At 36.4% G+C, this 11800-nt stretch overlaps 1 protein-coding gene across 4 annotated transcripts in view; it reads right to left on the bottom strand.

The window, feature by feature from the left end:
- Nucleotides 1–1325: 1325 nt before the first annotated feature.
- Nucleotides 1326–11800, bottom strand: part of LOC117394182 (sodium/potassium-transporting ATPase subunit beta-1-interacting protein 3-like) — a 137727-nt gene continuing 127252 nt past the window's right edge. For 2 of the 4 annotated variants that reach the window (XM_059018185.1, XM_059018177.1), the window contains exon 6: nucleotides 1326–6012. Coding sequence is in view for 2 of the 4 variants with exons in the window: in XM_059018177.1 (XP_058874160.1) it covers nucleotides 5999–6012 (14 nt within the window). In the remaining 2 variants the exon portion in view is untranslated. Of the gene's footprint in view, nucleotides 6013–10258; nucleotides 10347–11800 lie in introns of those variants that run through there. The other 2 variants (XM_059018170.1, XM_059018196.1) reach the window with 2 other exon arrangements.

Below are 11800 nucleotides of genomic sequence, written 5' to 3'. Positions count from 1 at the left end.
GTTACTTAGCGTAATCCTGGTTCCCTGAAAGAGAAGACGAACACCAAACCTTGCCAGGTCGCATCACTCGCATTTGCAGGTTCGATGCAAAAGAGGAAGTGGGCGACTATTTATTCCCCCGGCAGGCGGGACCGAGGGCGGCACTCCACGGAGGGGCCTATCGGCAGCTCTGACATAAAATACTCAGTGAGTACCTACCTAAGGCAGGCATATCCCAAAAGTATTGGTTGGTGGTTTTCTTCTCTTTCAGGGAACCAGGGTTACGGTAAGTAACCTAACGTTTTTAGCTTACATCGTGAGTTACATGATTACGAGGCACATACTGACAAACTTGCACATAGCATGTTCATGGCTTGTGGCGTATAGATAAAAAGAATCGCAACATAGCTAATAAGTTATTAATTCTGTTGCAGACTTGAGATGAAGATACTATCCTTAAGGAATAGAAAGAAGACGTGTTGAATTGACAACAGAACTGGCAGAAGGCACAGGTGTCGTTCATCCGTCAACAGTCCAAAGCACCTTTGACCATCGTTCCATAGTCCAATTTCTGTCGTCTTGTGCATATTTTAGCCTTTTAGTCTTGTTCCCCTTTCTTAACAGAGGTATTCTTACTGCAACACATCCTGATTTCAAGAGTGACCTTCATTCTGTTGATTTGATGGACAATGACACCTGTGCCTTCTGCCAGTTCTGTTGTCAAGTCAACACATCTCTTCTTTCTATTCCTTAAGGATGTTATCTTCAAGTATTGCTTATCCTTGTTAGACAGCTTTTTAAGCTTTATATATATAATTTGGGTTGTGCAACTTTAACAGTTTTGTTGGCAGGTATTAAATGGATGCATATTCAAATGGTTTCATAACAAGTACAGCTGCATTTCCCTCATCTATACAATTGTGTACCAATCAATGGCAATGAACGTTGACCTTTTTGGAAACAAGCTAAATAAAAAAATATTTTTATATCAAATGGATAAAAGAAAGTGTAGTCAAATAATCACAGATAACATATGAATGGTATTAGTTGGTTTGATCACGACCGGTTCAATTTCACACTGTCAGATTGGTATTGATTGGTAAAGGTAAATATATACAGTAACAGATACAAATGACTTACCGAATGACTGGAGTGGGAATTGTATTCCCTATTTTTCTGCACTCAGGCCCCTTACTAAATACTTAGTTTTTTCTCAATAGATAATCATTTCTTCTTTAAAAATATGCAAAAGGTTTTAATGGTACAATATCACTTGTAGGACAGACAGCACATTAAAATCTTTGCATAGTTCTATAGAGGAGATGCTTTTTTATTCAGGGATACCAAGACACTCAATGAACATGTAGTCTGAGTGAAGTTATCCGGCAACAAACTCCCCATTCTGTTTTACTGCTTGCCATGAAAAAGGAGAACATTTTGGGGTACTATTATACTGGTGAAAGGGCTTGCTCATTAAAATAGTTTGCATATTTTGAAAGATGCTCAACTATTCAGAGGTACCAAAATATTTAGTAAGTAAGGAGGAAAATGGGGAATAAAATCCACACCCCCAGTCATTCTGTAAATCATTTGTTTCCATAATTGATTTTGGTACTGTATATGAAAGATTGTAGACATTCATTTTTATGATTAACCTATTTAACAGAACAAACAAAATGTACACAAATTATTATGTGTTTTTTTGTAAATCGGCATTATATATTTTTGTAATCGCTTTATTTATGTGAGAGATTACCATTTGTCTTACTGGAAAGCAAACGTTTGTATTGAAATGAATACATTAATAAATGAAACCATCAGACTGTTCTCTGCTACTCCAATTTACATATTTATTAATAAATGACCAATACTCTGTTATTAATACTAATTTGCACACAATAACCCCACACGGGGTCCTCTATATCAGTAAAATGTGTACATTGTGTTTCTATCAATCACTTGTCAGATCACACAAAAAAGAATTTGTATAATATGTACATAGATAAAAATTGTATGTGCATAAAATCTACTGTTCTACATAAAATACTTTCACAGACTACAACCTTCACACATACATTTCCTGAATTGGAGCAAACATAAAAAGATAAACCCTACGTTACTGAACATCTATGTAAACCTGGCAGTGTTGGGAGGTACTGGGCAGTATGGACCAGTGATGCAAAACTGAATTTTTTAAATGGCATCGCCTAAAGAAGATGAATGGAATAACAAAAGCTTTCCATCCACCAGAGATTTTATAGATCTATGGTTCACCGTTCCCCCTGAGAAACTTACAAAATTACAATAATTGAATGTTATTTTCACTTTCAAATAGTCAGATTCAGAGTGCTCACTGTGTGTGTGTGTTTCCAAATACCACATTTCCACCTGCCACTGGGAGTTAAAACAATTTATATGTATTTCCATTGGCAGCAAACCGAGAACAAACCAGTTTCAACGGATATTTAATCAACCCAAGTAATTATGGCAGGCTGTCAGAAACTGGTCTCTGCAACTCTCTGCGGGTAAAGTTATCTGCTGACTAATGCTACGGACATGAGTGATGAGTGTTTAACCTCAGAACTGCAAAAGGCAATGCAAAGTTGGCAGAGGGATGCCAATGAAGCAATTGCACACGCTAAATGAGCTGAACACTAATGCTTAAATGTTGTTTATATGGGTAATCTCACAGGTGGGTGGTATATTGGCAATTTCACAGGGAAATTATAAATGTTTATATATAGAAATTATAAATGTTTATATATAAATGTTTTTGCATGCTACGTACTATATATATATATAGTACGTAGCATGCAAAACAACTGGCCTCCAAAGTGCTCTGAAATGCACTGGATTGACAGCATTGAAGATTAGGGTTATCTATTAATCTGTATACAGAGAACAATACATACGATGCACCATCCCCTGCCTCCCTATACTACTCTCATCCCACCCTTTAAGTCCACTGCCTGCAAATGTCCCAATATTGTTATAGTGATTTTGGTAAAGTTGTCACCTGTCCATTAGGAATTTATTTAATATTAACTCGGTCCCTGAGAGCAGATTGAAGCGACCTTTTAATGTTAATGACCTTAGCTGGAAGCAATCTGACAATCTGAAGGTGAAAAGCAGTAACTGTCATTTGCAGTTTCATTCAGCCATAGGGCCTCCAACCTGAAACCGTGTTTTATTTATTTATTTATTTATTTTTTATTATGTATTTTATTACATAGTACTTTAACCTTATAAGCAGTAAGGCATTGCAGATCTCCAAAATCTGAATCTATAACAAATGATATAGTTCACTGTTCAGTTTTTTATGTTATCCAGCAGATGGAGCTGTTATTCCATTACACAGAAATGTTTTGTTTTGACTCTTAGAACACTTTATTTGTAACTTCTTATGTTGCCTAATTTAAAGCATGTGTTTGTTTTTCCCCATGCTTTAAATGTTCCTAGCAGAAAAAACAACTAGTCAAACAGCATTTGTCTCAACTGTACACATAGAAAATGCCTTAAGAACTATACATTTCGGGGCTTCCGAGTGGCGCATCCAGTAAAGGTGCTCCGCGCGGAGTGCAGGATGTGCCCTATAGCCGGGAGATCGCAGGTTCGAATCCAGGCTATATCACAGCCGACCGTGACCGGGAGTTCCTAGGGGGCGGCGCACAATTGGCTGAGCGCTGCCCGGGTAGGGAGGGCTTAGATCAGCAGGGGAATCCACGGCTCATCGCGCATCAGCGACCCCTGTGGCCGATAGGGCGCCTGTGGTTCTGCAGTGGAGTCGCCAGATCTGTGTTGTCCTCCAGCACTATAGGTCTGGTGGCATCGCTGTGGATCTGCAGTGCGAAAAATGACGGCTTGGCAGGAGCACGTTTCGGAGGACGCGTGTTCCAGCCGCCGTTTCCTGAGTGGGCGGGGGGGTTGCGAGCAGTGAGCCAAGGATACAGATAATAATTGGGCATACTAAATTGGGGAGAAAACTGGGGTAAAAAAATTGGCGACGACTAAAATTTTGAAAAACAAAAAAAAAGAACTATACATTTCATACAGTATAAATATGCCTGTGTTTCAGTACTGTATATTTAAAGAATATGCATCTTTAAAAAAAGGAAAACTTCCAAGAAAACAACAAATGAAAACATTCAAACCACAAAGTCTTATTGGCTGTTTGCTCCTTAACCTGAATCTTACAAACTAGCTAACGATTCAACAAAATAAAAGCTTTCAATATAATCACTGTAGGTAGCATTAATACATCAACCATGTACATACTGTATGTCATAGGTATATGCAATACAGACTATTAACAACAACTTAAAGCAGGGTGTTTGGTTCTGAAAAAAAACAAACATTTGCTTTGGATCTTTTTATCTTTATTTTTGTAATGCTGTCCACTGCAATTATAGATGTGCATGGTTAGATGTGTTGTTAAAATAAATAGTGCATTGTACGCAAACAGATTTTAAAAATGGCCAGCTATAATATATATATTAATTTTTTTAAATTTCCAAATATGCATATTGTGTATTTATGGTCTGTAGGCTGAGCATTCCTCACTGTGTAATTATTTATATAGAGTTTATGTCTCTCATGTGACATCACAGTGGCCCAGTTGTACTGAGATAACCAAACAGCTGGGAATGTTTGTCATCCAATGAGACTGCTGGAAAGCTCCAAAACATTTCATACAAGAACACTTCTGAAGTTGGTGGTTGTCACAAAGAACTGGACTGGAGGGGTAAACTTCCTGACACATTTAGCACAATGACATATCTGTTGAGTCCTGGTTTTAGGGAATACAATTATGTCATTTAGCATTCTGGTCTACTTGAAGGAGCAGCATCACCAGCAAAATACCTCTAATTTCTGTAAACGAGCCTGACAACAGACTGAAATTTGCACAGTGGTCTGTGTTCGAAAGCATTTGCATGACAGTAAAGGTATTGGGCTTTAATGCAATTACAGCAGTACTGTCATGCTATCGCTTTTGGGGAAAAAAAAAAAAAAAAACATTACTTGGCCTCACACGTTCAGGATACAATTGGCTGACTTTATCTGTATATACACACTATGCATATTAATTTTGTATATCTGAATTCACACAAGATTAACAATCCCAATTAGACACAGCCTTTAAGAGAATAAGCCTAACTCTCAAGGAAACAGTATTATTCTGATGCAAAACAAAAAGAATCACCACTGCCAAGTGTCTTTTACACACATATTTACAAATGTGTGTCAAATTATGTGACCCATATTTTTCTCCTCATTAAAAAAACAAGTTACTACAGTATAATGTTCATGTGTTAATTACAATTAGCTACTGCAAAAGAGAGCTTGTCAAATGACATGTATAGAAATATTATTTAACAATCACAAGACATTAAAAATGAAGTAATGCTAACATTACATTACAAAAGATAATTTAATAAATCTGTAAAAAGAAAAAAAAAACATGAAAATGAGAAAATGTCTTTTACACAGTGACATCTGACCCAATTACGTGGTCTGTGTTGGTGTTCATGAAATTCATCTAACTCTTTATTATCATTGCATAATGCAATGTAAATATCTTCTGAGGGCTGCAGTAATGAATAACTACTGTCAGTAGATCAGCTACCTGTTCTGCTTTTTTCTGAAAAAAACAGATCTCATAATATTTTCACAGCAAGTCATCATACAGTTCTCATGCTTTTACACACATATTTCACATTAAATAACAAAAAAAGTAGTTTAAAACACTGAGGGTTACCGAGGGCTGCCGTAATGAAGCAGCATTTTGGATATTTGGTCAAAGATTTGACAGTGTGGGAGTACCTGTCCTCACACACACACACACACACACACACACACACACACACACACACACACACACACACACACACACACACACACACACACACACACACAGTATTCAATATATATCTCCATCCGTTTGTCTCTTCAGTGAGCTGTGTAGCATAAAATGTCTTTTCTTTTGAAGCATGTTTGTTCAACTGGAATCAGTTGGTTTTCCTCATTTACTTCGATCTGCCAGACAAAAGGAAACAAGAAAAACATCAATACTAAAATATAAACCTTTACAACTTCTTTCATTTAGGTGTTGAATTTTGAGTTTCTTTTTTGTGTGTGTTTGAATAATACCCAGTAACAGATGCCAGTGAGCTTTTTCATAAGATAATATTCGCTCAGGTTATGTTGTCAGCTAAACAGGTTTTTGCAAGTTACTGGGTAACTAGAAACTGGGTTACAGAAACCAGAAATACATAAAATAGCTGAGCTTCAAAATTCATAAATGTAATGACTATGTTATTGTTTGACAACCTAGGTGACTGACATCCCCAAAATGCATTTTGACAGCAGACAGAAACCAGGAGATATAGTACCACAAATACCTGCCAAATGAACAAGTATGGAGAAAATGTGGTTTGTAAGGAAAGTCCTACTGCATTTAAGTTTTGAGGGGCCCCAGCTGTCAATACCATTATTAATAACACATTCTGGAAAAAAAGACACTGAAATTGAACCCAGTGAAAGCAAATACAAGGTTAGATAAAAATAGCAATTACACTTTTCAGTTTACTGTTGCATTGCTGATATACTTATTATTGTCATCTTTCTTATTTGATTACATATCCAAAATAATAGTTGTGCCAAATAACATTTCACTTAAGAATGATGGTGCACAGTGAAAGTCTCTGAAAAAAGTTTTCTTTTAAAAAACACAGGAAACGTAAGAACATTTACGAACGACAGGAGGCCTTTTTGCCCAGCTAAGCTTGTCCGGTTACTTGTAGTTGATTGATCTCAGAATTATAGAATCTAAGTGTTTCTGCCTCAACTGCATGACTAGGTAGCATTCCATATACTCACCAATCTCTGTGTTATTATTCAGTAAAAAAAAAAATAAGAATGAGAAAGTACATTTCATCTTAGCAATGAAAACACCCCCCACAAATGATACAGTATTCTTCCTGTGGTTATTTATTTTTGCTTCTTCAGATTTTGTGCATAAGTTTGTGCATCAGTGGTTCCCAACCCCAGTGTGCTGGTTTTCATCCCAACCGAGCTCTCAATAACTTAACTAGACCATTAATTGAACTGAGAATTTGCTTAATTAGACCTTTTTAATTGTTTTCAGCTCTTAAACAGTTGAAGTTCAAGTTTCTAATAAAATGTTACAGCTAACTTGAAATCTGCAACTGTTTAAGAGCTGAAAACAAGTAAAAAGGGCTAAATAAGCAAATGATCAGTTCAGTGAAGGGTCCAGTTAAGTACAGTAGTTGAGAGCTTAGTTAGAATGAAAACCAGCAGACAAAGTGGGACCCCAGGACCAAGTCTGAGAAGCCCTGGTTTAAATACAGTTAATGTTATTATTATTATTATTTATTTCTTAGCAGACACCCTCATCCAGGGCGACTTACAATTGTTACAAGATATCACATTATTTTTACATTCAATTACATTATTTTTTACATATTATTTTTACATACAATTACCCATTTATACAGGTGGATTTTTACTGGAGCAATCTGGGTAAAGTACCTTGCTCAAGAGTACAGCAGCAGTGTCCTCCACGGGGATTGAACCCACGACCCTCCGGTCAAGAGTCCAGAGCCCTACCCACTACTCCACACTGCTGCCCCATTACTCCACACTGTTAAATGCACTTCATGCTGCGGGATTCATTGCGACATATATTGGCCATATTCCGCTGCTGCTGTTGTTAACATGGCTGTTATGTTCAGTTTTAAACTAATGCAGTAGTACAGCACCGTTATTATGTTATGAACTGTCGCAACAGCTACCGTAAAATGAGGCACCTGGGTTTTGACGGCAGTCGTAAAAGAGTTTTGGGACATATCTGTCTGTTTGGTTGTAACAATAAGGTGCCATTCCTGATCACTAAATTCTGTCTTGTGAATACATAACAATGGCATCCAAGCAAAGCATTGTGTAGAATTAGCTTTTTCTTAGTTAATCTACTTCAAATAAATTAAAACATGTTTACGCTTTTCAGTCTGTTTACACCGCTCCCAATACTTTATTTATTTTTAAATAAAGGCTACTTGTTTGATCTTTTTGGTAAGAAATTACATCTGTGCAATAACTGTAGATAAAGCATTTCATATTGGAAGCCACATGGTTAAATGGATCACAGAGTTATCACTGAAATAAACCCAACAGGATGTTATGTTGTTTTCTTTCCGATTTAGTTCCTGAGAAGAATAGTCGCCACAGTAAATATTGAGGTGTACTTGCCATTCACTGTGTGTTTTCTGCAGAACCTTGATACCCTGTCAGTTAACAAAAGGCTTAATGCAAAGCTTGTTTTAACGCTGTCTTTATTATGCCGGCCAGAGACCCGCTCTTACAACTGCTTTGTCATATTTCCAACATTTTCTTAAAATTCTCAAATTAATAATTGATACCTGGGTAGCAAAAAGAGACCCGGGTTAGGTCGGATCATTTTAAACCTGACAGGTACCGGAGTTTTCGGATATCCGTGCCGATCTCTAGTATTAATGTATATATGGCTCGGAGTCCATTACAAGAGAATAATAAAAAAAAGAAAAAGCTTGAGGTTTCAGAAATGTATTAATCTGAAAATACTAATGTTTTCAAGGTTTCTAATTGCCTGAAACCCCACTTAATGTTATTTAAATCTTACTGCTTTTAAAAACGTGGAAGTTCCAGTATTAAATTTGTGTAACAGTTGGAGAACAGGAGAGCAGCTTAAAAATTGTAGTAAACATGTTACAAGTTGTACATGGCTGTATTCTAGCATAGTAAAATTATTGATTTGAAACATTGATACCATAAGGAAAATACACAAGGAAATAACATGAGGAAGTAGGGATAAGCATTGTATTACCTAAGGGAAACCACCAGCAAGTACTTTTATCTATTGTGAAGTTTTGCAAGTGCCTTAAAATGTTGCCATATAACTGAAATTCCAAGCAGTATTGCACCTCGTCAGAGAAATTACTTTTTACAATTAAGATGCTTTAAAAAACGTAGGACTTATCAAGGACTAGAACTAGCTTTAATTGTTTTTTGTTATAAATATAGAGGTATTTGTATAGGCTGGTCAGAAAGAAATGCATTATCTTTAGCATGACGCATCTGCTTCCCTGATTTCATTTTTGACACTTTCATAATGACTTTCATAATGGCTTCTCCTGCCTCAGTGATAAATACAGACCCCATTTAGTGTAGCACTTAACAGAGCTGCTAATGTAGTGAGAATTCTATAAATGCCATGCAAGCCTTATTGTGAGTCACAGCTGCTGAGTGGGACACACTGAAGTGGCAGGTATCAGAAAGTGTCAGTCATTAGTTTGTATAAAACTGTTGTGATATCTTTCCTTTAACCCCTTCATTCAAGATTTTTTTTTTTAAATTATTATTAAAGCTTTGAGGTAAAATTGTAAAACTTTACAATTTGTGTAGATCCTCAGGTGAGCGTGTTCTTGGATCATTTGACACGAGACCAACAGCATGCAAATTATACATTTGGATAAACAATATTGTTACACTTATTATATTCAGTTTTATTTACCTGTATAATTAGAGATACAGACTATTAACAAAAAATTCTTAAAGCAGGGTGTTTGGTTCTAAAAAAAAAACCCATTTGCTTTGGATCTTTTTATCTTTATTTTTGTAATGCTGTCCACTGCAATTATAGATGTGCATGGTTAGATGTGTTGTTAAAATAAATAGTGCATTGTACGCAAACAGATTTAAAAAATGGCCAGCTATAAAAAAAAGAAAAAGGAAAGGGTTTGTGTGTTAAAACAATAACTCCACTTTTTCTCTGTACACCGGTCGCATTGGTCAATCAAGCTCTACCTCCCAATCCATCACTATGCTGCAAGCCTTGTTCAACAGGGGAAGGTTGGCTTAGACACCAGTCTAATACCGCTGGTAGCCCATGTTTCACCAGCGCTAACCACATGGCTAAATCATTTAAAATCTTTAGCACTGGCAGTCCTGCCAGTCGCAATGAGGCTGGCAATAAAGTAATTAATTGTAATTATTAATGTGTATGCATTATCGTATAAAGCACTGAAATGTATCATGTGGTCAGCCTTTCTTTCTGAATATAAAATATTGGGTGATTTACTGATCTGTATCAGAAGCAGCAGTGTTGTTCGCAATATGTTAACAGGTTGTTAAGTGGTAGTTGGTATGGGCAACTATATTGGGTTAGTCGTTTAGTCCAGTTAGAAAAGGAGATGTATTGTTCAAAAATACTAATTCCTTTACTTACAGGTAAACAGGTTTTAACTGGACAGGAGAAGCTTTCAGGGGTGAGTGGTGGTGGTAGGTGTATGAATCAAGTCCACCTATAAAATCAACTGAAATCACAACATAACCAAAACAATGAGTACACAGAGATCACACAGACAACACATTGATGAAACACAAAGGAAAGAACAAGTAAATCAAATGCATATACAGCATGCAAAATGGCATGTCATGCGAATTCATATGTAAAGCAATTGTGCTTTGGTGTTTTAGTCCATGATAAGATCACTGTTAACATTATTTTTGCTAAAATATGAATTGATAACATATTAAACAATTTACTCTTATAAGCAAATGTGTACTATAAGTTTACTGCTCTTACTATAAGTTTAGTCAAATTCGCTCTTAAATGTAATTATTTACTGTATTCTTTATTTTGTCTTATTTGAATTTGATCTTTCTACTTATTTTACTGTACTTTATAACTGCTCTTATCTGTAATGTGATATTCTGCAATGTGATATTTTGTAACAACTGTAAGTCGCCCTGGATAGCGCTTCAGTGCCGTTATAGTATTTCTCACAGGAATTAAGACAGTTCAGAGACAGAATAAAATATGACGGCTCTGTGACAGTTAGGCAATTCACAGACCAAAACGCCGCATCAGTGCCGGTTCTGAGCTGTCATAACTCATCTGTGTGAAAGGGTATAAGTGTTCAATTAGGGGTCTAAGCATCTAAATCGCTTATGCTCATCTAGATGACTAAATTCTCTCCTACAGTTTACATTGGATATAGACATGTCAATGTAGCTGTGATTTTCGAAAACATGTAGTCACTAACATGCTCATTGACTAGGCAGCATATCAATTAGGATGGTAATGAGCAGATGGGGCCCAGAATTGCTGAAAAGTAGTTATTTCTGCATTTGTAATGGTCATTTGCATTTCTGAAAAAAAAAAAAAACACAAGGCGTGCTTTACAGTAAATAGCTGCAACCCCCAATACAACAGGAGAGTCTGCCCTCGGTTTTGGAGAAAGGATAAAATAACAGATAATGGATAATTGGATAATTGCAATGCATACGACATGGTTTATTTAGATTTCCAGAAATCGTTTGACAAAGTCCTGCATAAAAGATTAATTCTCAAACTGAACGCAGTAGGGATTCAAGGAAATGCATGCACATGGATTAGGGAGTGGTTAACATGCAGAAAACAGAAAGTACTGATTAGAGGAGATACTTCAAAATGGAGCGAGGTAACCAGTGGTGTACCACAGGGATCAGTATTAGGTCCTTTGCTATTCCTAATCTACATTAATGATTTAGATTCTGGTATAGTAAGCACTTGTTAAATTTGCATACGCCACAAAAATAGGAGGAGTGGCAAACACTGTTGCAGCAGCAAAGGTCATTCAAAATGATCTAGACAGCATTCAGAATTGGGCAGACACATGGCAAATGAAATTTAATAGAGAAAAGTGTAAAGTATTGCATGCAGGCAATAAAAATGTGCATTATAAATATCATATGGGAGATACTGAAATTGAAGAAGGGAACTATG

Source organism: Acipenser ruthenus, chromosome 3, assembly GCF_902713425.1.
Source record: "Acipenser ruthenus chromosome 3, fAciRut3.2 maternal haplotype, whole genome shotgun sequence".
In the NCBI taxonomy this organism is placed as follows: domain Eukaryota; kingdom Metazoa; phylum Chordata; class Actinopteri; order Acipenseriformes; family Acipenseridae; genus Acipenser; species Acipenser ruthenus.
Note: the sequence above shows the minus strand (reverse complement) of the source record. Positions and strands in the feature narration are given on the sequence as shown.